General features: G+C 45.8%; 1 protein-coding gene across 1 annotated transcript in view; it reads right to left on the reverse strand.

Moving 5' to 3' along the window:
• The window catches only part of LOC122792907 (disintegrin and metalloproteinase domain-containing protein 9-like), a 1,461,818-nt gene that overhangs the window by 1,413,188 nt on the left and 22,150 nt on the right, over window positions 1-26,480 (reverse strand). The window contains exon 2 of the mRNA XM_044060464.1: window positions 10,218-10,315. Within this exon, the coding sequence (XP_043916399.1) occupies window positions 10,218-10,315 (98 nt within the window). The remainder of the gene's footprint in view (window positions 1-10,217; window positions 10,316-26,480) is intronic.

Below are 26,480 nucleotides of genomic sequence, written 5' to 3' on the forward strand. Positions count from 1 at the left end.
GAGGAGAAGTCTCTAAGTTAAACAACTATCTTCTCCACCTGAAGAGACCCCTCTAACTTAAACAGAGTACTCCTAAAAGGCATATAAAGAAGAAAAAAAGGGCAAGAATCCTCTAATTTAAAAAGGGATTCTTGGGAAGGCCCAAAGAAAAGATAGCCGCAAAATAAACTTACAAAGTTTTGAAAAGGGCTAAAAATTGCACAAGACTGTTACTATAGTACTAATAAATAAAAATAACTAACAATTTGACAGAAAAGTTATAAAACATAAAATATTAAATTTTCCAAGCCTGAGCCAGTGAAGAAAATCCCGAAGCTTCAAGCAGCAAATGAGATCTGGGGAATAGCCGCTAAGCACTATGGGATAGGTATTTAGCCTTGAGCTAGTAGAAGCTCTCGTGCTTTATTATAGGCCGAGTTGGAGCCGAGGTTTCGGCTCCGAACCCAAAGTAGCAAGACTGAAGGCAAGATGGGACAACATAACATCCTCATTTTCTTGCCTCCATGTTGGTTCCTGGAGAAGGACCTCTGGGGCATAGAAAATTTGGTTCCTATAGCAAAAACGGTCTTCCCATCCTTTTTGCTGTGGTTGAAAGTATCTCAGACAGATGGCCCAAACAGTGAGGAGCCATTGTAAGAGGCATTCACAAAGGATGCCTTAAAGGGCTCTGCAAAATCCCATAGCCTCATCCAGGTATGCCTCCTTAGGGAAAGACCTGAAATGACTGCTCCTGAGATACCCTCTGTGATATGGGAGATCAACCTTATCAATGAGTTGGTGAAGGATGATACAGTGGTAAAAAGTAGAAGCTCTCGTGCTTTATTATAGGCCGAGTTGGAGCCGAGGTTTCGGCTCCGAACCCAAAGTAGCAAGACTGAAGGCAAGATGGGACAACATAACATCCTCATTTTCTTGCCTCCATGTTGGTTCCTGGAGAAGGACCTCTGGGGCATAGAAAATTTGGTTCCTATAGCAAAAACGGTCTTCCCATCCTTTTTGCTGTGGTTGAAAGTATCTCAAACAGATGGCCCAAACAGTGAGGAGCCATTGTAAGAGGCATTCACAAAGGATGCCTTAAAGGGCTCTGCAAAATCCCATAGCCTCATCCAGGTATGCCTCCTTAGGGAAAGACCTGAAATGACTGCTCCTGAGATACCCTCTGTGATATGGGAGATCAACCTTATCAATGAGTTGGTGAAGGATGATACAGTGGTCAACTTGGGAGAAACCTTTTTAAATTAACTTCACAGGGATGGACTCTGAGAGAGATGCTGCGAGTTCCTTGATCAGATCTCTCTGAAGCTGTGTAACATGGGCCAGGTAGTTCAAAGACCTCAGTGCAAAGGTGGCCGAGGCTTAAACACACTTCCCAATCCTGTCCAGTGCTCCAGAATCCTTGTTAGATAGATGGGTATTGCCAACTCTTTCTTAGTGGCTGCTCCCACCATGGTGGTATCAACTACAGAACCCTTGCTCCAATGTTTCTTATCTGCTGAGGGTACCAGGAACACATCAGGTCACTTGGGTATGGGCTCGATGGTGTCTGGTTCCTTCCATGCCTGGACAGATAACAAATCAACCAGGACATCCACCAGGGGGAGTCACCCAGGATGTAGATGGGCCCATCCTGAACGTCTTCAAGAGAACGGACTCCTCAGGAGAAGGAGGTTGGGAAGACCACCCACCTTTTTGCTTCAGAATTTCTAGGATGTCCCTGAAGGAGACATCCTCAGGTGGGATTTGAGGAATTCTTTCCCCTCATTAAAGTCAGTGCCCTCAGTTAAGGACTCCAATGGGGAGTCAATGTGCCTCCTTTTGCACATTTTCTTCCAAGGAACTTCCTCAGCTTGGTTCTCTGGGGAAGTGTCAGAAGAAGGGGATCCCTCCTGGCCAGGGAGATCTTGGAGGCCACTTGGGACAGGTAGACTCATTGTTGGATGAATGGGCTCAAGACCTAGATCCAGTGAGGATACAGGGGTGGATTGCTGGACATGTATTGACGGATCTCCAACATGGGAGAAAACCCTCTCCACTACCTGAAAAGTCGATGGACAGGGAGAGGTCCTGTCTTTCTCACCCTAAGCCGAAGCCACCGAGGGAAAACCGCCAAGACTTACTCTGGCTCCACAACCTCCAGAAGGGACCAGACCTGAGCTGTCAAGTGTCGAGGTGCCTAGAGGAAGGGATGGCTCTGACAAAGATGAAGCCGACCCCATTCCCTGGACTCAGCACTGACACCATAGCTCCGAGGCTCACTCTGCTCTGAGAAAACCCGAACAAGACTAACCAAGTGTAACCTCGATGCTGAGGAAGGGAGCTTCCCCTGCACTGAGCTTGGCACACATGACAGTCCCGAATCCTGTAACTCCAAAACTGAAGGTCGGATTGGAGAAGGAACTCTGATGGTATGGGCAGGGTAGCTCACATTTCCGACAGGGGATAAAGCTGAGACTACCCCCATCTGGATCTGGACCTTGAGGAATTGCCTCATCATCCTGTCCATATCTACCCTAGACCAGTTTCTGGGGACCTGGATTAAGCCAATGAGGGGGGCGGGAGCAGAGTGTTTAGACTTAGTACAGTGAGCCGGGGACTTTGCAGAGGCTTTCAGATTTTGTGGCACTAGATCCGACATAGGAGCCGACAAAGGAGGAGGTGATATAGTAATAATATCCACTGGATCCGAAGATGCTGATGGATCTGAAGGGGGAGGCAAATTCTTTAGATTCGAGGGAGCTGGATCCAAAGTTTTCTTTGATGTATTAGGCTCTAGAGAGTCCCTTGGGGAGACAGGGGGAGACCTCTTTTTTGCCTCTTTTGTGGAACCTGAAGAAGAAGCCAAGGAAGGTGTCTGAGCCTCTGGAGGTGAGGAAGGAATTTGGGCCCTGAGAATCAATGTATTTCTTCTATCAGCCAATACGCACAGATTGAAAGAGGCACAGACACTACAATCCACTTTTAAATGATCAGCCCCGAAACAAAATACACTCTCCTTGTGGGCATCCTGGTTGGGGATGTTATTCCCACAAGACGTCCAACACTTGAAACCAGGTGAAGGCTTGTCTGCCATCACAAGATAAGGATCACCAAAAATGAATGTCCAAAGCTAAGGGCTAACCAATGTGAACTTAGGCAAAGTTATAATACCAACTATAAGATTAAATTTAAAGTTAACTGCCTAACCATAGAAGAACTTTTAACAGCAACTACGTAAACAACTAATGAACAAACTTTTTTTTTTAATATTTAGAAAAGGTTATTGCATGCACACACTTGAAAGAAGGAAAGAAAATAAAGGCGGGAGGACTTACAAAAAAAGAAAAAAACTAGGACAAATTCTCAAAATTCTCAAAGGAAAAATTCCCCACAAGCTTGAGAGTACAAGACCTGCATCTGGACGCTGAAGTGGCAAACAAGATCTGAGGTACTTGAGTGGATGTAGTGCATTATGGGTAAGAGAGAGGAGCTTGAGAGTTGGCTCCAAGTCTGTGGAATGTAGCCGAGACAGATCCGAAGGTCAGATCCAAGACCCTATTGTGAGAAGGAATGAAGGAGACAACATCAGATTAAATGTTATTTCCAAGTTATGGCAAAATGGGACACTCTGGATTAGTGCCATCTACCCAACTGAAAAATAATAAAAAAGACAGCACAGAAAACCTGTATTTAAAAGAAAATAGAGATGAAATACAATGAAGATAAAAAAATTAAAAAACAATCAACATTCTATAAGTGAACACCTGGCTCATAGCCAATAGTAACACCATCAAGGTGTACATGCACTAGCATAAAGAGTAACCAGTAGTGCTGAGATGCATAATCATGTCATACTACTCTACATAAAATACAGCCTTGATGAAACATGTACAGGAAGTGACTAATGTGGCAGCATCCCTTGACTCTCTCTGAGTTCTAGCACCTTCATCACTGTACTAGTTGATAAAGACTGTATGATGAAGACTCAGCCGAGATCTAGGTTTATTCATCTGGCACAAGAACAGTAGTTTAAAGTGTGAATAAGAAGTTATGTACTCACCATAATGTTCCATCTGAGTGGGTAACTTCATTTGTCTGCAACCTGTGGGTATCGGATCCGTCCTCGGATCTGAGCTGGCAGCTTTACCTAGCTAAAGATCCGAGCTCCTAGCTCCTTCCCCTACCCATAATCCCCTGCTATGCATCCCCCATCCTCAGATCGAGTTTGCCTATAGGGACTCCACAAGACCCTCGAAAGAGGCCAGTAACTACTGCCTAACAGAATGGACAATCCTCTCCTTGGTTAAGAAGCATGAAACTGGTTAGGGGGAATGGAGGGGGGGTCAGTTGCAGACAAATGAAGTTACCCACTCAGATGGAACATTATGGTGAGTACATAACTTCTTAATCTGAAGTGGTTAACTTCATTTGGTCTGCAACCTGTGGGACAGAGTCCCCAGCTACCTAGAAACCTTGGGCGGCCCTCAAGGAAGAATATTCCGGAGCACCACGGAGCCAAAGGAAGCCCTACTCCTGGAAATCATATCCGATTTATAATGGGAAATGAATGTATGAGAGGAGGACCAAGTAGCTGCTGAACATATGTCGTCTATAGGGACTCTAGACCAGAACGCTGCAGAGGTAGCTGTGGATAGGGTTGAATGAGCATGGATTCCCAAAGGTACCGGTTTGTTTGAAGCTAAATAGGCTTGGATGATGCATTGTGAAATCCAGTTGGCTAATGTCACTTTGGTAATAGGCTTACCCAAAAAAGACTTGGCAAAGGACACAAATAATTGATCAGATTTACGGTAGTCGCTGTCCTGTGCAAATAAAAATGCAGTTGTCTATGCACATCCAATTTGTGTAGTGTGTATTCCCCTTTATTCTGGAAACTGGGAAAAAACACTGGCAGATTAATAGACTGATTAATATTCGAGTCAGAGGCTACTTTAGGGAGGAAGGAAGGATTAGTCCTGAGAGAAACTCTGTCCTTATGAAATATTAGATAAGGGGACTTCATACAGAGGGCTTGAAGCTCAGACACTCTCCTGGCTGAAGTAACTGCAACCAGGAAGGCTGTTTTGCAAGATAAAAATTTCAACTGAGCCGACGCGGCCGGTTCGAAAGGAGGGTGCATCAAAGCCTGTAGGACCAGTGTTAAGTCCCATGGTGGGACCGCAGACTTAACTGGCGGTTTTAACAGAAAAGCACCTTTTAAAAAGGTTTTGCAAATCCTGGTGGAAGCCAGTGATCCTACATCATCCCCCACATGAAAATGAGAGATGGCTACCAACTGTACTTTAACCGTAGATGCACTGGCTCCCTGATGAAAGATATGGGACAGAAATTCAAGAATCATAGGGATAGGGACAGTAAAAGGGTCCAAGCTTCTGTCTTTGGCCCAAATGGAAAAACATTTCCATTTACTACTGTAGATTTTTCTGGTAGAAGGTTTGTGTGCTGCTACCAGAATGGCTTTCACTGGTGACGAGATACCGGGAGTCCTTGCTATCAGTGGAACTGGATCAACCAAGCCGGAAGCTTGAGGTCGCCCAGGTTTGGGGGTTGTAATCCTGCAGGATGAGAAATTAGATCCGGAATGGGATTTAAGATCCAAGGAGGGACTACACTGTGAGACCGCAGGTAAGGGAACTAGATCTGGCAAGGCCAGAATGGGGCTATGAGGATTATCTTGCTCCCCAACCGATGGGCTTTCTGCAGCAACTTCATCATGAGTGGAAGCGGGGGATAAGCATAAAGGAGACCGGGGGGCCAAGCATGAACCAGAGCGTCTCTGGGGCTCTGCCCTATTGGGGGAATTAGAGCGAAATATTCACTGCACTTCGTGTTTGATGGAGAAGCAAAAAGATCGCAGCAAGGTAGACCCCATTTGAGGAAGATCTGTTTCGCTACTAATCGGTTTAGAGACCACTCGTACGATGTGAGGATCAAGCGATTTGGCTTGTCCACTAGGATGTTGGTCTGGCCCGGAATGTGCATTGCTACCAGTAAGCGGTTGGTGGAGATCACCCATTCCCAAACTCTCATGGCCTCTCGGCAAAGGGGATAAGATCTGGTTCCACCCTGTTTGTTGATGTACCAGACTACAGCCATGTTGTCTGACTGAATTGCAATAGTTCCCGGAGGAAGAAGGTCTTGTAGGGCTTGCAATGCCAAAAGCACCGCCCTCATCTCCAGGACATTGATATGCAGAATGGTCTCTGAGGGAGCCCACGTGCCTTGGACAGTTCTGCCCATAGCATGCCCCCCCCCACCCGAGGCGAGAAGCGTCCGTGGTCAACGTGGCTTGGGGCTGAGGCATGACGAATGGTCTCCCCTCTCGCAGCTCCTGAGAGTGTAGCCACCAGAGAAGGGAGTCCTTGCAAACCCTGCTCAAGGGAATCAGGGTGTTCAAGGGGTGCAGCAAAAGTGACCATTGGACCTGAAGAGTCCATTGAAGGATTCTCATGGGCAGCCGCGCAAAGGGCGACAGACCGATGGCTGCCGCCGTGGAGCTCAAAGCTCTCAGGACTAATTCTGCAGGTGGGGCTGGGGACTGGAGAATTGCCAAAACATGAAGAGACAAACTGCGCAGCCTGTCTGTTGTTAGAAAGGCCTTGGAATGGCGTGTATCTATCTTAGTCCCTATAAATTCCAGAACCTGCACAGGATGAAGGAATGATTTTTGAAGGTTCACAGTAATACCTAGATGCTGGGAAAGAGCCAGGGTATAATCCCTGGCCAAGCAGAGATGATGCCTGGTGGAGGCGCTGAGGAGCCAGTCATCCAGGTACAGAAAGACCTGAATGCCTTGAAGTCTCAGGTGGGCTGCGACCACTGCCATGACCTTGGTAAACACCCTAGGGGCTGAGGTGAGGCCGAACGGAAGAGCCCTGAACTGAAAGTGACTGGCTCCCAGCCGAAAGCGGAGGAACCTCCTGGATCGTCTGTCCATCAGAATGTGGTAGTACGCATCCTTGAGGTCTATGGAGCACATTCAGTCATTCTCCCATAGGAAGGGGAGAATAGATTGCAGAGTGACCATCCGGAATTTCTCTTTGGGAATGAACAGGTTTAGAGATGAGAGGTCTAGTATAGGCCTCAGTTCCCCCGTCTTCTTTGGCACTAAAAAGAACCTGGAGTAATTTCCCAATCCGGACTGACCTGGGGGGACATGCTGGACAGCTCTTTTTTCTAACAGCTTTGAAATTCCCAAAGCTGCCGCCTCCCTTTGATCGGGTGGGACATTGGGGAGGCGTTTTATAGGAGGGGGAAGACTCAGAAATGGAATAGAATAACCTCTGGATATAATTCATAGCACCCACTGGTCAGTAGTAATGGACTCACAAGTTTGGAGGTGCTCTGACAGATGCCCCCCGACTGCCTCCAAAGAGGGACAGCCGAGTAAGCCCTCAGGGCTGTTGCGTGGGCCTCTCCGAGAAAGGTTCTTGGGACCCAAGATTCCTCAGCCCCCCTCTGCCTCTGGGCCGGTGTCCACTTTGTCCTCCTCTGCCTCTGAAGGATGAGGGATCCGAAGCGGAACGGGACTGCTGTGATTTCCGGAATCACATCTTCTTTTGTCCCCTCTGGTTCCTCGAGAAGGAACGTTGGGGATTAGAGTAGCGGATCCTGATGGCAGACAGCGTCTTCCCGTCCTTCTCGCTTTGGACCAGCGTGACGTGGACGGGCTTGCCAAAGAGCATAGAACCATCAAAGGACACGTTAGTGAAGGACGCCTTGAATGGTTCTGCAAAATCGCAAAGGCGGAGCCAGGCATGGTGGCGCAGAGCGATGCCTGCTCCGCTGGCTCTAGCCACTCCCTCCGTGGCATGGGAGAGTAGCCGCATAGATGTGTTAGTAATAGATTTCAGAGTGGCCATGCGAGTCGAGAAGGTGCGTTTGTCCTCGGCCACCATGGACTCCGGGGGGCTCCAGGATATTCCTTAATCAAGTCTCGTTGGAGTCTGATAACGTGTGCCATATAGTTCAGCACCCTCACAGAGAAGGTAGCTGAAGGAAACATCCGCTTTCCTATGCAGTCCAACGTCCGAGATTCCTTATCTGAAGGGTGGACAAAGGAACTCTCCTGCGCTAGTTCCTTCTTGATGGCAGCCGCCACCACCATGGCATCCACTGGAGAACCTTTAGACCAAGCCAGCCTATCGGAAGGGGGACTAATTATCTTGTCTGGCCTTCTGGGAATGGGCTCCATGGTGTCCGGCTCCTTCCAAGCCCTGGTGGTAATTAAGTCCACCAGAGGGTCAGCCGGGGGGGGCACCCAAGAAGTAGATGGGCCTGCATCGAACGCATCTAGAAACACAGACTCATCCGAGGAAGGTTTTTGGGCAGACGACCCTCCTCTGATTCGCAGCATTTCCATGATGTCTCCAAAGGAGACATCCTCAGGGGGTGACCTTGGGGAACTTTCCCCTTCATCCAAATTTGTGTCCTCTGTGAGGAACTCAGGGGAGTCCAGGTGCCTCCTTTTGCACTTCCGTTTGTGAGAAACCTCCTCAGTGGGGCTATCTGAGGAGGGCTCACCCACGGGGTCTTATTCCTCTAAGGGAACCAACTGGAGCGCCGATGCAGGCTGTCCCAATGGCCGGATGACGGAGGACAGGCCCAAATGTGCAGGGGTGATGGATGGATCCGCAGCCTGGACCGGGGATCTGGAAGTCCTCGACAGCACCCTCTCCACTACATCAAATGCCGAGAGCGAACCGCTCTCCCCTGCCTTCAAGAGCAGCCCCCTCGGCACCGATGCAGGGATCGGCATTGGAGCCAAAGCAGTCGGACCCGAGAGGGAAGTGTGCTCAGACCTAAATAGCACCGAAGACACTGTTCCCCCCACGGATCCGATGCTCGGCTCTCGGCCCTGAGAGCTAGGATCCAACACGCTTGAGGGCATAGTCGGCGTCGAAGTAACCAAGACTGTCGGCGCCGACAGATGCCCGGGTCCGAACCGGCACGGATCCAAAGACTCCGAAACCTGATACTGGGTCAGAGAAGGAGTGATCGGGGTAAAGAAAGGGGCCGAGCTCCTCCCCGGAGGGGGGGGAGCATGGAGCACCCCCATCTGCATTTGAGCCTGCAAGAAACGACACATCATCCGGTCCAAATCAGAGTCGGTCAAGCTTCTGGTGGATCTGGAGGAGGTTGCCGACCTCGGGGGAGACTGGTACTCCTCTTCCGGCTCTGGGGAAAAGCAAGGAGAACAGAGCTGAGAATGAGGAGAACCAGAGACCCTCTTAGCGAGACTAGCTACCTTAGCTAGTGAGGCCAAGGGATGAGACTCAGCCCGCCTTTTATGCCTATGCCGGTCCTTATCTCTCCTCTTCTCTTAAGGATGAAGAGTCCCCCTCACCCTGAGAAACAGAGGGAGTTTGAGTCCCCAACAAGGGTGGGGGATCGGAAGGCACGGAAGCTGCAGCCGCGACTGGTGCCTTAGAGGGAGAGGAGGATTAAGAATCCGGGGGCAACAGTCCCACCAGGATTAGCTTGTTCTTCCTATCCCTGATAGCCCGGGGATTGAAAGCTGCACAGACCTGGCAGCTGGTAAATAAATGGGCCACCCCCAGGCAAATAATGCACTGAGTGTGGCCATCGGCTGGGGACAGCTTATGACCACACTCAGTGCATTTAGAAAAAATGGCTTTAGGCCCTTCAGCCATCACACTACACACTCACACACTAGGGGGAGGGTTGAAAAAACAAATTTGAAGAAAAATTACCTCAAAAATATTAAACTAAGTATACTAGTCGGTAAAGGGGGCTAAACCATACACACACAACACGGAAATTGCTGAAAAAAAAAACGATTTTAAAAGTTTTATAAAACTAGAAATCTCTCAACCATGCCAAGAGCTCGTCTCTAGAAGCTGCTATAAGCCACGGCAAACTAGATCTGGGGATGGGGGATGTGTAGCAGGGGATTATGGGTAGGGGGAGGAGCTAGGAGCTCGGATCCTTAGCTAGGTAAACTGCCGGCTCTGATCCGAGGATGGATCCGATATCCACAGGTTGCAGACCAAATGAAGTTAACCACTTCAGATCTTTAAGTTAACACAAAATGAAATCTGGAAGGTGATCTCTGCCTCCATTTGGATAACTTTGAGTAAACTAGAGCTACTTTGAAGTTCTAAGGAAAATCAAAAGAATATCCTTCACCACAACTTAACATATGATATGAAATGCAAGACTAATATTAGTTTATACAGCCCAGATTAGATGCACAGTACCTCTGGAAAATCAGTGCCTGTTTCTTGTTTATCTGGGCCTGCAACTTTTTTCGGAATAATAATGTCATATGCTTTTAGCTCTGAAAGCCCATGTATATCTAAAAAGGAACATATAACATTAAACCATCTCATACTGAATGAATATTTGTAGCCTTAGCATCATGTTGTTGTAAAGCACATAAACAGGAACTCAACATTAAAAAAAGCTTTATCCAGACAATATTTAAGTGAAAAATGAAAGTTATGTACTTACCATAATGCAGATCCTATCATTCCAGTCCATCCAATATGAGATGTGGGTCCTTGAGCTGCTTTAGTGCTCCAGCCTTGAGCCCCTTTAAGAAATTCCCTTCCCAAAATCCATCTCTCCCCTTAGTTATCTTAGATCTTATTTGATGCTTAAAGACTCAGGCACAACTAATCAGAGTAACCATAGCTTCTATAAGCTCTTACTGGAGGTTCTACAGGTCTTGGAAATATGAAAGGGGGAGGGTGGGTGGATTTTCATATTTGACAGACTGGAATGAAAGGATCTATAAATTGTAAGTACATAATTTTTGTATCCTGTTCATTCAGTCGTCCAATCCAACATGTGGGTAAAATCCCAAGCTACAATAACACTGGGTGGAATTATAACAAGAGCCCTTTCAGGACGGAAGCCCCAAAGGTCCAGTTTGTAGCCCTTGATAAAGGTATGGATGGAAGACCAAGTATCAGCCTCGCAAATGTCATGTAGTGAAGAGACTTTGAAAAATTCTACAGAAGTTGCTATGGCTCTTATGGAATGAGCTTTTGGAAGGATGTGGCATTTTGGCAAGATTATACACAAATGGCATGCAGTCTGACAACCATGAAGAGAGAGAGAAACTATGGACACCTTTTTTCTTAAGTTGTTGTGGGCAAATGAAACAAAACGTTGTCTATCCTTTCTGACAGAATACATACTATGGAGATAGAAATGTAATTGCCTGTCCGCATCCAGTATTTGAAGTATATATTCTCCTTTGTTCTCATAACAAGGAAAGAGAACTGGTAAGAGAATGGGCTGAGACATATTAAACTCTGAAGCTACCTTGGGAACAACTGAGAGGATTTATCCTTAAGGAAACTGCTTTGTAGAAAATCAAGTAGGCCATGGAGATCCAAAATTCTTTTTGCAGAAATAAAAGCTACTATAAAGATACTTTTCCAAGAAATTTAAGCCCTGCTGAGAAGGTTGGCTCAAGGGGCAGTTTAGTGAGAGCCTCCAGTATACAATTTAGATCCCAGGGGAGAAAGACCTTGCATAGTTTGTATAAAGATAAGAAGGCTCTTGAAAGCCAACATGCCAACATGAAAGGTGGAAATAACTGCCAACTGGACTTTGGTGGAGAAATTAGAATCTGAATGAAAGAATGTTTGCTATAGACTGTGAAAAAGCATCAATGTTTTAAGGGTAAGCCCAAGAAATAAACCAACTCCACTTGCTGAGATAAATCTTCTGGGTAAAAGGTTTTTGTGAGGCTGTTATAATCCTGTCCACTTCCTGAGAAAGTGACTTGTCTTTAGCTATCATTAGAATTGGTGAAAATAAGAAGTTATGTACCTACCATAATGTTCCATGTTAGTTGTGTTCTCTCGCCTTCTTTCTTGCTGGATGGGTTCGGAGCCGATCCTTGGCTCCAACTCGGCACTTGCTAAGCTCGAGAGCTAATTTTACCAGCTCGAGGCAACCCTATATCCCATGATGCAAGGCGTGACTACACCAGATCTCGTTTGGTAGCTATAGAAAAAACCCTGCCAGTAACCTTCTTCCCAGAAAGGAAGAAGAGGAACTAAATGTGGAAAGAAACCAAGAAAGGTAACCACTAGATACTAGTGACACTTCCTACTGGGGCCCATAGAAGGAATGGATCATACCCAGCGAAGAGTACAACTTCAAGGTCTGTCCAGGCTAGGGGGAAGGAGGGAGGGACGCAAGAAAGAAGGCAAGAGAAGACAACAAACATGGAACATTATGGTAGGTACATAACTTCTTAATGTTAAGTTGTCAAACTCGCCTTCATTCTTGCTGGATGGGACCGCGTCCCTAGCACCTCTATCCTGGGTGGCTCAATGGAACAGACTCTTGAGAACTGTGGAACCAAACCTAGCCCTGTCTCTGGAGGCCAAGTCCAATTTATAATGAGAGACAAAGGTGTGAGGAGTGGCCCAAGTGGCTGCCGCACAAATGGTGTCAATAGGGAGCCTATCCTGAAAAGCTGTAGAAGTGGATAGGCGTCTGGTAGAATGTGCGTTTGGTTTCGAGGGCAGTTGCTTGCCCCTAAGGAGATAAACATGAGAAATGGTAGAAGACAGCCATCTGGATAAGGTCACCTTGGAGACCGGCAGACCCTTCCTGTTTTCTGCATAAGAAAGAAACAGTTGATCAGATTTTCTGAATTGTTTAGTTCTGTCCAAGTAATATCTGAGTTGGCGATGGACATGCAAACAGTGAAGTTTCTGTTCCGCTTTGTCAGAATAATTAGGGAAAAAAACTGGCAAATCAATAGATTGGTTAATATTCATCTGGGAAGCAACCTTGGGCAAAAAAGATGGATTAGTTCTTAAAGATACTCTATCTTTGTGGAAAACCAAGTATGGGGGACAGACACAGAGAGCATGAAGTTCAGACACCCTCCTGGCTGAAGTAACAGCAACCAGAAAAATTGTCTTCCAGGAAAGAAATTTTAATGAGCATGTAGCAGCCGGTTCAAAAGGGGGTAGAATCAAGGATGCCAGCATTAAATTCAGGTCCCATTGCGGAGGGGGATCTTTGACTGGAGGTTTCAGGAGAAAGATACCTCTAAGAAAGGCTTTGCAAAGCTTGTGAGACATTATGTTTTGATCCGCTAAGCCAACATGAAAATTTGAGATTGCTGCCAGCTGGACCTTAACTGTAGAGGAAGAAGAACCCGACTGAAAAATCTCAGCTAGGAAGTCCAAGACTGACTGCACTGGAGCAGTAAAGGGATCTATGTCCCTAGACTTTGCCCAGAAGGAAAAACGCTGCCATTTGCTAGCATAAATCCTTCTGGTAGAGGACTTTAGAGAAGCTACTATGATATCTCGCACAGGATTAGAAATCATAGGGAGCCTGGCTAAGGAAGGAAGTGGAGCAACCAAGCAGTGAGGCTGAGAGAATAAATGGCCTGGTGCAGATGACCCGAATGGTGGGTCAGAAGATCTGGAACTGGATCCAGATGCCAAGGCTGAACCAAGAGATGATGATGTAGGGACGGAAACCAAATTTGTCGAGGCCAGTAAGGGGCAATGAGAATCAACTTGGCTCTCAAGACGGTAGCTTTCTGAATCACTTGAGGTATCAGCGGGAATGGAGGAAAGGCATAAAGAAGTCCCCGGGGCCAATCCTGGGTTAGAGCGTCTCTGGGGGGATAGCCTGGTAGTGGAAAGAGGGAGAAGAAGTCTGGGCATTTGCTGTTTTGGGGTGTAGCAAAAAGGTCGCAGGAAGAGACGCCCCACTTCTGAAAAATCTCGTCCACTACTGATTGTTTGAGAGACCACTCATGCGGCATGAGAATAGCTCTGCTCAGTCTGTCTGCTAAGAGGTTGGATTTCCCGGGGATATGCGTTGCTATCAGAAACCGATGAGAGGAGATTGCCCATTGCCAAAGTCTGAGAGCTTCTCGACACAGTGGATAGGACCTGGTCCCGCCCTGTTTGTTGATATACCAGACTACGGACATGTTGTCCGTCTGAACTGCAATAGTTCCTAAAGGAAGAAAGTCGCTGAGGGCTTGCAACGTTAAAAGCACTGCTCTCATCTCTAGGACATTTATGTGCAGATGGTATTCTATGGGTTGCCAAGTCCCATGGACCATCCTGCCCTGATAATGCCCCCCCCCACCTGATCAGAGAGGCATCCGAAGTGACTATGGCAACCGGGACTGGGGGAACAAATAGTCGGCCCTGATGGAGTTGCGGAGAAGACATCCACCAGGTTAGGTGACTCTTGCACGATTGCATCACAAAGATCTCGTGGCGCATGGGGAGCTGCTGGAAGGACCACTGGGTGAACAACATCCACTGCAGAAGACGCATGTGGAAGCGAGCTAAAGGAAGCAGTACGATGGCCGCAGCCATAAGACCTAGCACCTTCATCTTTTTGCTGAGTAGTATGATCTGAACATACTTTTGGATGTCCAGAATTCTTTGGTTTGTGAGTCTTGCTGACATCCCGACAGTGTCTAATTCTGCACCTATAAAGGTAATAGATTGGCAAGGCGACAGTGAAGATTTTTCGAAGTTTATAGAAATCCCCAATTGGTTGCAGGTGTGAAGAGTGTAGTCTCTGGCCTTGAGAAGTTGATGCCTGGTGGCGACAGAGAGGAGCCAGTCGTCTAGATACGGAAACACCTGGAATCCTTGACGTCTCAGGTGAGCCATGACCACTGCCATACATTTGGTAAACACTCTGGGGGCTGTAGTGAGACCAAAGGGCAGGGCTCTGAATTGAAAATGACTGGTCCCCAGCCGAAAGCGGAGAAACCTTCTGGAGCGCCTGTGAATTTTTATGTGATAGTACGCATCCTGAAGGTCTATTGAGCACATCCAGTTGTCCTTGCCCAAAAAGGGTAGAATGGACTGAAGCGTGACCATCCGGAACCTTGCCTTTTTGACAAACTTGTTTAGTTTGCTGAGGTCTAAAATTGGTCTCCAATCTCCCATCTTTTTGGGAACCAAAAAGAATCTTGAGTAGATTCCGGATCCTACTTGGTCTGCTGGCACTAGTTGGATGGCTCTTTTTGCTAGGAGCTTTGATACCTCCAGTTTTGCCAACTCCCTTAGACCGGGTGAAACGTCCGGGAGGGATTGATGAGGAACAGGATATCTCACGAAAGGGATATTGTAACCCTCGGATATGATCGACTGTACCCATTTGTCTTGAGAAAGGGAATGCCAGGCTGTTGGGTACAGCGACAATCTTCCCACGACTACCTCCAAGGGTGAACAGTCGGGCAACACCTCAGGGGTGCTGGAAGAGTTTATCAGAGAGAGGCTCTCTGTTACCCTGGTTCTGCGGACCCCCTCTGCCCCTGGGGCAGCGTCTATTGTTATTACCTCCTCTGCCTCTGGGGGTAAACTGACCACATGCGTCCGGTGTGACTCCCTGAGATTTACGGAACCACATTTTCCCTCCCTTCTGACCGTTGGGATAGGGTCTTGAAGGGGTGGAGAAATGGACTCCTATGGCAGAAAGAGTCTTGCCGTCTTGCTCACACCTGGTCAATGTGTCCTTCACCTGAGGTCCGAACAAGGCCGAACCATCGAAGGGATTATTAGTGAAGGACGCCTTAAAGGGGTCTGTGAAATTACAAAGCCGCATCCAGGACTGACGCCTAAGTGCCACTCCTGTGCCTGCGGCTCTACTCGCCCCATCGGCTGCATAAGAAATGAGCCGCATGGAGGAGTTAGTTATAGAATTTAGGATTCCGAGCTGTGAGGCAATCTTTTCTTGAGCCCCAGCAGCTGACGGATCCTGAACTACCTCACCTAGTTCCTTGAGAATATCTCTCTGAAGCCGGGTAAAGTGACAGAGATAGTTCAGCGAGCGCATAGCGAAGGCCGCTGAAGAAAACATCTGCTTACCATACCTATCCATGGTCCTAGAGTCCTTGTTAGGAGGATGGACAGGTACAGAAGGATCGGCAAGTTCCTTCTTGGTGGCAGCCGCCACCACCATGGCATCAACAGGGACACCCTTGGTGAGAAACTGTTTGTCTGAGGGGGCCGTGATGAATTTAGAAGGCCTCCTGGGGACTGGTTCCACAGAATCCGGGGCCACCCATGCCTTTCGAGCCACCACTTCCATGAGCGGGTCGAAAGGCGGAGACACCCAGGAGGTGGAGGGTCGAGATCCAAAAGCCTCCAGGTATACCGACTCATCCTCGGAGGGGTTAATGGAAGGCCAGTTCCCCCTCTGCTTAAGGAGTTCCAGATGCCTGAAAATGAGACATCCTCAGAGGGGGATCGTGGGGAACCCTCCGACTCATCTAAGTCGGTATCTGATGTCATAGACTCAGGGGAGTCAGTGTGCTTCCTCTTGCATGTCCTCTTACGCGGGGGTTCTCCCGAAGGATCAGGAGAAACCTCGGAAGAGGAAGTTCTTCCCAATGGGGAAACCTGGGGCGATGGATATCTAGGTCCGGGAGCAAGAGAATGGGAAGAGACATCGACAGGCACCGAAGAGGGAGGAGCTAATGGAATTGACCGTTGACTCAGCTCCGGGGCTAGAACACTCCTCATCACCTCAAAGGCTCCCCTTCCAGGGAGGTCAGAAGACTCCCACTCCAAAGAAACAGGAATCCCCGGTCCCGCTGAAAGAGAAGGCTCCGAGGCCGATGTCGGTGCCGAGCTCACCAATGCCGAAGCTCCAAGAGGGAGAGCGGGGTCGGACAAGGGTCCGATGCCACTCGCCCCCTCGGAGCCGACAAGGGAGACCCGACGACCGGATCCCTCCAAGGAAGTTCTCATGAAGGAGATCGGAGTCGAAGACGACGAAGCCGACAGGGGCGGTATCGGCTCCGGTGCACCCACGGTCAACGTTCCGAGAAGCTCCGGCTCCGATCGCTGAAGGAGAGTCGGAGGAGGAATTTCAGGGGGATGAGGGATAGCGGTCATCTGCTGAGACGGGCTATGGAGCATCTGGGCCAGTGCCTGTGATTTCAGCAGTCTACTTACCACCCTCTCCAAGTCATGGTCTGACAGCCTGGAAGACCTTGAAGATCGGCTCAGATGGCTCCGCTCCGAAAGCAGAGGAGATCCCACAGCCGAGTGAATTGACTCCAGGGAAGGGGACCGAGATCTCTTCTTGGAAGGAGCCATCGGAGCCGAAGACCCTTCGGTTCCAGTTGGAGCCGACAGCTTATCGACACCAGTCCTGGTCAAAGATACGTCGGCGCCGGTCGGAGCCAACATCAACATCGGTGCACGTGTATCAGAGCCAGCTGGCACCGATAGCACCACCTCAGAGATAGAAAGATCGGCTCCAGCCGGAGCCGATCTCGACTCCGAAGGAGTCAGAGCCACAGCTGAAGGCTTAGGAACCACAACCTGGGCTTTAGGTGGCTTAGAAGGCTTTCCCGACCCAGTCTTGGTCGGGGAGCCCTCTGGCTTCAACAAGCCACGTAGGATTAATTTGTTCCTACATTCCTGCAGGACTCTCTGGCTGAAGGAGTGACAAATAGCACAGGAGTCCTGCAGGTGTAGAGGCCCCAGGCAGTACACACAAGAAGTGTGACCGTCTGTCAGAGACATTTTCTGACAGCACGAGTCACACTTCTTGAAGTCTGAGACCTTTACTTCTTTGGACATGGTATGCCCACCCAAAAAACACACACACACACACACACCAGTCACACAGTTAGTTAATAAAAAGGGAAAAAATTAAATAACACACCCACACTTCCTGACAGAAAAATAATGGAAGGGAGGCTTAAGGCCTGAGGGTGGAAAAAAACTATCCCTATACAAAGGAGAAAGGGTATATAGGGTAAGATAGGTAGGTATTAGTTAACTTTAACTATTAAGGGAAAGAAATAGGAAAAATGAAAATTTTTCTGACTGACTTTAGTAAAATACTACTAAGACTTTACCTGAGCTGGTAAAAGGAGACCTCTTCGCGAAGCGGCAAACGAGATCTGGGGTAGTCACGCCTTGCATCATGGGATATAGGGTTGCCTCGAGCTGGTAAAATTAGCTCTCGAGCTTAGCAAGTGCCGAGTCGGAGCCAAGGATCGGCTATGAACCCATCCAGCAAGAATGAAGGCGAGTTTGACAACTTAACATCATGCAGTTAGCTTTGAATTGTGATGGTTCTGGGGAGGGTCCCCAGAAGGGTGTAAGATAAGATCTGAAACAGGATCCAGAACCCAAGGGGGCTCCTTCAAATGAGGTCTTGAAAGGGGAAACAAAATCTGTCTGAACCAACAGGGAGCTATGAAGATGACTGTTGCCTTGCACCTGACACCTTTTTGCAAAAACTTGTACATTAGGAGAAGAAGAGGATATGTGTAAAGAAATCTAGAGGGCCACTGCTAAGACAGAGCAAAAATTGACAGATGTCCTGGAGGGTGGATCAAGGCAAATAAACTGTTGTAGTTGGTATTGTAAGGGGTTGGCAAATAGGTCACAGCAAGAAGTGCCCTAGCAACTGAAAATTTTGTTGGTTGTCACTGGACTGAGGGAGCACTTGTAAGGTGTTAGAAGATCTCTGCTGATCATGTCTGCCAGACAGCTGTAAACCTCTAGAATGTGTGCTGTAATCAGAAATGGTGGGAAGCCATCACCCATTTCAAGAGCCTCACTGCTTCCTGATGCAAAGGATAGGATATGATCCCTCCTGAAATGGTATAGGTTAATTCAAGCATCAAAAGGGAAACTGGTTAGGTGTAAAATGACCCACAAGAGCTTATCTATGAATCTATGAAAATTATGTATGTATGCATGTATGTAAGGTAAACCATGTGGCAGCTTCACAGATTTTGTACAAAGCCAACTTTGACATGAAACACATGGATGTAGCTTAAGCCCCGACTGAGTGCTCTTCTGGTTTGGAAGGCAGGGTTTTGTTACTAAATGAATAGCAGAAGATGATGCAGTCAGGTAACCATTTTATTAGCAATATCTTAGCCACTTTCTGGCCTTTTTCAAATTAGAAAATGAAAGAAATGATAATCCTTTCTGAATACTGTAGTTCTATGCAGGTAAAATCTGACTTGCCAAGTCCAAGCTGAGCAACCTATACTCACCATGGGGAAATATGTACAGGAAGTGACTAGTGTGCCAGCATACACTAACTCTTTCAGGGTTCTAATGCCTTCTTTACTGTACAAGTGCGTAAAGACTGCATGATGAAGACTTGGCCAAGAAGATCTAGGTTTATTCATCTGGCACAGGGACATTAGCTTAAAAGTGAATGTTTAGTCTATACAAAAGGAAATATGGAAGGTGATCTCTATCTTTATCTGGAAAAAAATTGAGTAACAAGAGCTATTTTGAAATTCTAATCAAAATTAAAACCCACAAGTACGAAACAAATATGGGAAGGTGTATGGATCGATTCAAGTTGGACTGTGTTGTAGAGCTAGGCATAAAGGATAGACCAATTCATAAGAATGCTTTGTCTTCATGAAAGGCAATATAAGAAAATTTGGATGATAGTACTTGCAGCTCCAAAACTAGTTTTGTTTAAGGGATGGGTACCAGTAATAGTGTTTTCAGGGATGGGTATTTTATATTAGCAGAGCTGTTCAAAGTGGGAAGAATAAGCTTTTTTAGAATGAAATTGAGGTCCTATGGAGGAAAACTGTGAATCAGAGGTGATCTGGAGTGGAACACAACTTTTAAAAACGCTTTACAGAGTTTGTGTGAGGTTAAGGATGATGACGTAGACCCTTAATGATATGACAAATTTACAGCCAAATTTACTTTCACAAATGAGTAACTAGTTCCAGTTTCAAAAGGTTTGGCTAAAAAGGACAGTTGTTATAATGGAACTGAAAAGAGATCAATGTGATGACTGTTTGCTCATAGTGAAAAGTTTTGCTAACTGTTTCTATAAAATCACTGCAGTTGAAGGATTCTGAGAGGCTGTGATTAACCGTAGTACCTGCATTAGGAGTGCATGGTCCATGGTCATCACTGGAAGTTGAGAAAGCAAGCCCACTTGCATCAGACTTTGTGTGATGTGATAGGTTTGGAATGGCTTCATCTATTGCAGCAATCCTGTTTATAGGTAATGTGGTTTGCTAAATCACTCTCTTCAACTGGCAGCCAATGAATGTCAAAACTTGGGAGAGATCCAAATGAGATTTGATAGATTGACTGTGAACCCCAAAGACTGGCACAGATGGATAAGTATTGCCCTGCTATTATAAGTTGTTCAATTGTAGATGTAGCAATGAGGCAGTCATTCAGCTAGATAAATAGTGTTACCCCCTAAGAGCTGCAAATATGCTGTGACTTGAGCCATGCGTTTGGTGATTTCTTGAGAGACTGTGGTGAGAACAAAGGGCAGGGTTATGAAATGGTAATGACTGGCTCCAACCTGAAAGCTACTGTGATGTGTATTTATGTGTCCTAGAAATTCAAAGGGTGCATTCAGTCTCCTGACTGCAAGCATGGTAGGATTTATTGCACTTGACCATCTGGAATGTCTCCTTCTTCACATACTGATTCAGATGACTGAGGTTAGAACTGGTCTGAGGTCCTGAGTTTTCTTGGGCTCCAAGAAAAATCTTAAGTAGAATCTGAACCTCACTGGTCTGTTGGGACACCCTGGATGGCTCTTTCTGACAGAAGATTTTCCAGCTCCTGTTAGGAGTCCTCCTCTGACAGGGTGACACTAACGGTGGCTGGTAGGGTGTTTTTTTTTCAACATTTATGAAAATGGCAGTGCATAACCTCTGGATATGATTTCTCTGATCCATTTGGCTTGACACTCAAACAAATCCACTGACTGCCTCCAGAGTGGGAGAGGCGGGCAAACATTCGGAGATCCTACAGGCAGAAAGTACAGTTGTGTACATCTACCATAAATGTAGATGTTTGAGTGTCTTCACTGTTGCAGTCATGACTGTAGGGTTCTCCCCTGCCGGCAGGCAGCCCTCGGTTGGCCAGAATCCCAAAGTCTGGGTCTGGCGTCGGCTGTTCAACCACGCTTCCGGACGTCAGAGCGTCATGAGTACAAAGCTGACAGCCGACGCCATCTTCTCCAGTTTTTCTTGCCCCAGATGTCAGGAGTCCCAAAATGAAAAAGGTCCCATAACCTTTGCAAATACCCCTCAGAAGAATGGTGAAAAAAAGGAACTACACAAAAGTAAAAATAAGAGGGGACAGGAGGGAGGGAAACCCAGACTGCAACAGTGAAGACACTCGAACATCTACATTTATGGTAGGTGTACACAACTGTACTATGTTCATTGTGTTTCACTGTTGCAGTCATGACTGTAGGGTAGAATCCCAAAGCTGAAAGAAAGGGAGGTGGTCATAAGGAAGGAGGAGCGGCTAAAAAGCCCTGCAAGACTACAGAGGCAAAGCCTGCCCTAGACATAGAGTAGAGAGGTAGATTGTAGTGCTTAGAAAATGTATGCACTGAACTCCAAGTTGCAGCTTCCAAAATGTCTTTGGTAGGAACTCCCCTGAGGAAGGCCGCAGAAGTGGCAGCAGCTCTGGTGGAATGAGTCCGTATATTCCCTGGGATTCGCTTTCCATGGTGTGAATAACAAAATCTGATTCCATGAGCAATCCATTTAGAAATGGTCTGTTTTGAAATAGCTTTACCTTGGGAACTTGAAGCATAAGAAACAAACAATTGTTCTGATTTTCTGATGTCCTTGGTTCTGTCCAGGTAAAAACGTAATTGTCTGTGTACATCCAAGGAATGTAAGATCCTTTCCCCTTTATTTTGAGGAGTGGGGAAAAAGGTTGACAAGTGGATAGTTTGATTTAAAGCCACTTTGGAAACCACCTTAGGCATAAAGGTAGGATTAGTCCTCAAAGATACCCTGTCTTGATGAAAAATAATATAAGGTTCCACAGCCATAAGAGCTTGTAACTCTGAAACTCTCCTAGCAGAGGTTGGGGCTAACAAGACTGCTGTCTTCCAAGATAAAAACCTGATGTCAGAAGAGGCAGCAGGCTCAAAAGGAGGCAAGGTTAGTTTTTCCAAAACATAGTTGAGATCGCAAGCAGGAATGGGAGGAGATCTAGGAGGTCTTAAGTTCTTAGCTCCTCTGAGAAACTGTCTCATGAGCTGGTGGGAAAAGAAGGGAGGGTCTGTAGTATAATGAGCAGAAATACCAGAGGCATGTATCTTAATGGAAGAAAAAGAGAGGCCCTTATGTAAGAGATCTGTCAAGTAAAGTAAAATTAAAGTAATGTTAGGAAGAAGATCAGAATCCTGAGCCTGCATCCAGGAACAAAATCTTTTCCATTTTCCTGCATAAGATTTTCTAGTGCTAGGACGTCTGGCTTCTAATATGACATATAAACACAAAAACCAGAGCCGAAGGTGGAAAAATAAACAAGTAAAAAGCCAATAACCACCAGCTCCAGGTACAAATGAATCAGGTCCCAAAAGAAGTAACAAGTTGGAGTTTAATATCCACTGTATATCCAGTACAATAGCAGCAAAAATGATGTCCACAGAATCACAATATGTTTGCAAAAACACAACGTTTCGTCATCAACTTCCTCAGTAATGACAACCATAGTGAAGACTTTTCCTTATATAGTAAACTTACTCCAATTAACATTTAAACTAACCAATCATGATGTAATAAAATAAAATACCTAATGAATAATGTATTGAATACTTCAACTCACCACAACAGATTGTGAAACATAATTAAATGTAAAAACAGATGTTAAATACATTTCAAAAATTAAAATGTGTGTACACATATATCAAAATTAAAATTCTAGTATAAATTGATTAAAATGTTTAATTTTGTCACGGATCATACTTAAACTCTAATGTGTGTTGTATAGTAAGTTGCACCATCTAGTGGTCAAATTAAAGAATCACAGTAAAAAATGACTTGAATGTAAACAAGTTTAAAATGTATACTTATTAAAAACTACTAAATATATAAACCTAAACAATTGATTTTAATAAATTTAATAAATATTTTTATTAAAACTTGTTTACATTCAAGTCTTTTTTTACTGTGATTCTTTAATTTGACCACTAGATGGTGCAACTTACTATACAACACACATTAGAGTTTAAGTATGGTTCGTGACAGAATTAAACATTTTAATCAATTTATACTAGAATTTTAATTTTGATATATGTGTACACACATTTTAATTTTTGAAATGTATTTAACATCTGTTTTTACATTTAATTATGTTTCACAATCTGTTGTGGTGAGTTGAAGTATTCAATACATTATTCATTAGGTATTTTATTTTATTACATCATGATTGGTTAGTTTAAATGTTAATTGGAGTAAGTTCACTATATAAGGAAAAGTCTTCACTATGGTTGTCATTACTGAGGAAGTTGATGACGAAACGTTGTGTTTTTGCAAACGTATTGTGATTCTGTGGACATCATTTTTGCTGCTATTGTACTGGATATACAGTGGATATTAAACTCCAACTTGTTACTTCTTTTGGGACCTGATTCGTTTGTACCTGGAGCTGGTGGTTATTGGCTTTTTTCTAATATGACATCCATAACCTGCTTGGGTAAGAAAGAAGAAATCAAAGGTCCTGGATTAACCAGGCCACCAGGCTGAGTGTTCTGACATGAGAGTGTAGAACCTGACCCTGATGTTGGGACAGAAGGTTCGGAGACTGAGGTAAAACCCAAGGGGGCTCCAGGCATAGGTTTTTTAGAGTTGGATACCAAAACTGCCGAGGCCAATTTGGAGCCAGCAAGATTATCATCTTGGGCTTGTCCTGTTTTATCTTCAATAAGACCCGTGGAAGAAGAGGAAGAGGCGGAAAGGCATATCCCAGGAGGTTCCTCCAACTGAATGACAGGGCATCCACTTTCCAAGCTTCTCTGTGGAAAGTCCTGGTGCAAAAATTCTGTAGTTGATGATTGAGATGGGATGCAAAGAGGTCTATGTGAGGACATCCCCAGACTGCTGTTATCATCCTGAATATTTTGGTGTCCAGCATCCATTTGTCTGGATCCGAAAGGTGTCTGCTCAGACTGTCTGCCAGGAAGTTTTGTTTCCCTGGTAGAAACTGAGCTTGAAGATCCAGATGCAAGCTAGAGCTGTGTTCCATAGATCCATGGCTAGTCTGCAAAGGGGGTAGGAATGAGATCCCCCTTGCTTGTTTATGTACCACATAACTGTGGTGTTGTCCGTCCGTATTAGTAGTTGTCCTGGTTGTAAAAGATTCCTGAAGGCCAATAGAGCTTTCTGAACGGCTAACATTTCCTTTAAATTGATATGCAGGTGCTTCTGATCCTTTGTCCAAAGGCTCTGCAGACAGCTGCCCTGAAAATGGGCTCCCCAAGCATAATCCAAGGCGTCCGTGGTTAGAATCTGAGTTGCAGGAGGCAGACGGAAGGGTTTCCCTTTGTTTAGAGCACATGCCCTGGACCACCAAAGAAATTCCTTTTGAAGGCAAGGAAGGACGGAGATCAGTATGTCTAAACTGTGGCAATGCTGAGACCATACACTTTTTAGGTACCACTGTATTTTCCTCATGTGTAGTCTTGCGTATGGCACGAGAAGGATGCAGGAGGCCATGTAACCCAAAGCCTGCAGGAATTTCCTTGCAGATAGTTGAGTTAAAGTTGCCAAGGTTTTGAAAGTTGAAGCCAGCTGTAATTGTTTTTCGGACGTCAGAAATACCATCTGGGTTGTGGTGTTTAGAAGAGCACCCAGAAAAGTTATCTGTTGTGATGGTGTCAAATTTGACTTTTTTATGTTTACAGAGAATCCCAGAAACTTGAGGAGGTTCTGTACAAATTCTAGATGCTGGAGTAAGACATCCTTGCTGTCTGCCTGAATTAGACAATCATCCAGATAAGGGTAAATTTGAATTCCCTTGAGTCTGCAGTAAGCTACTACTGGAGCCAGGCATTTGGTGAAGACCCTGGGCACAGTAGACAATCCAAAGGGCAGCGCAGAGAATTGAAAGTGCCTCGATTCAGCCTTGAACCTGAGGTATTTTCTGCGATCCTGCCTGATGGGAATGTGTAAATATGCCTCCTTTAAATCCAAAGTTACCATCCATGCATCTTTGGACAGCATTGGAAGTAGCTGCTGTAGAGTAAGCGTCTTGAATTTTGGAATCTCTAGAAAGGTGTTCAAGACCGTCAGATCCAGAATGGGTCTCCAGGAATTTTGCTTCCTTAGGACTAGAAAAAGCCTTGAGTAAAAACCTTTTCCCATCTCTGAAAGTGGAACCAGTTCTATGGCATTCATAGCCAAAAGAGCTTTCACCTGGTTTAAGGCCTCCGTCCATTGATGTTTTGGAAGGTCTGGCCATCCGCTTGGCCTTGGCAAGGTATGAAAATGGAATTTGTAACCTCTTAAAACCACATCCAAAACCCACTTGTCTTGGGTTATTTGAGTCCAATTTTGATAAAAAAGAGAGAGTTTTCCTCCGAGAGGGGCTTCCAGGCAAGAAGTTCCTGTAGCCCAACAGAGGGAGTCATTGAGTCTGTTTCCTTTGAGTTTGTGACCTGTCCTCTCCTCCCCTAGGGGTGGAAGCAGTCCACTATCTTGGTCTATAAGAAGCTTGTGTTTGAGGCCTTCCTCTGGAGCATCTATATCTACCCCCCTGAGGCCTGTCTGAAGTGGGAAAGGACCAATTTTTTGAAGGCCAATTCCTGCTAAATCTAGGTGGCTGTACTTGTAAGAAATATTTAACTGTTTGCATGGATTTCGCCTTATCTTCCATCTTTTTAATAACCTCTTCAGCTTTTGATCCAAACAAAACATTATGCTGAACAGGAGCATCCAATAATTTAGCCTTTACTTGTTCAGGCAAATTTTGTTCCTTTAGCCATGCATGCCTTCTAATGACTGTGCCAGAGGCCGCAGCCCTACAAGAAGCCTCCAAGGCATCAAATCCACAGTGTAAACCATGCTTCCCAACTTGTTCAGTGGCATGCAATAAGTCATGTAATTCCTTATCATCTGCACAGGCAGAAATGGAAGTAAGCTTTTATTTTAAAACAGACAAGAGAAATTGCTGGTAGTTCAGCATATGAAACTGACAGTTTAAAGCCCTAATGGACAAAGTAGCAGAAGTGTACACCTTTTTGCCCCATCTTTCTAAGGATCGGGAATCCTTTTCAGTAGGAATAGGATTTTTGGCAGAAGCGGCCTTAACTCCCTTAGGACCCTGAGAAATGGTTTCAGGGTCAGCAGAAGGGTTCTTGTATAAAAACTGGTGGGAATCAGGAACCCTGTAATATCTATCAGGCTTAACTGGAGCAGGAGGAAAAGAGTCAGGGGTTAAGTTAGCCTCCAAAAAGGCATCATCCACAATATCCAAAACAGGAGGAATAGCCAGGGGTCTATGTTGGGGAAGAAGAAGAAAATCCCTCAGTCTTTTCTTAGATTCCGAATACTCCTGTCCTTCCCAGTGGAAATGTTCCCTCATTTCATGCAAAGTTTCCCCAAAAGAGAAATCCTCAGGGGGAGAAGCTGAAGGAATGCATTCATCAGCATCAGAATCCTCATAAGGAGGGAAAGAATATTCCTGGTCAGAAGAAAAAACTGAGGAAACAGAAGTCTGATCAGA

The sequence above is a fragment of the Protopterus annectens genome, chromosome 2.part0 (assembly GCF_019279795.1).
Source record: "Protopterus annectens isolate FY-2018-M chromosome 2.part0, PAN1.0, whole genome shotgun sequence".
Lineage (NCBI taxonomy): Eukaryota > Metazoa > Chordata > Ceratodontiformes > Protopteridae > Protopterus > Protopterus annectens.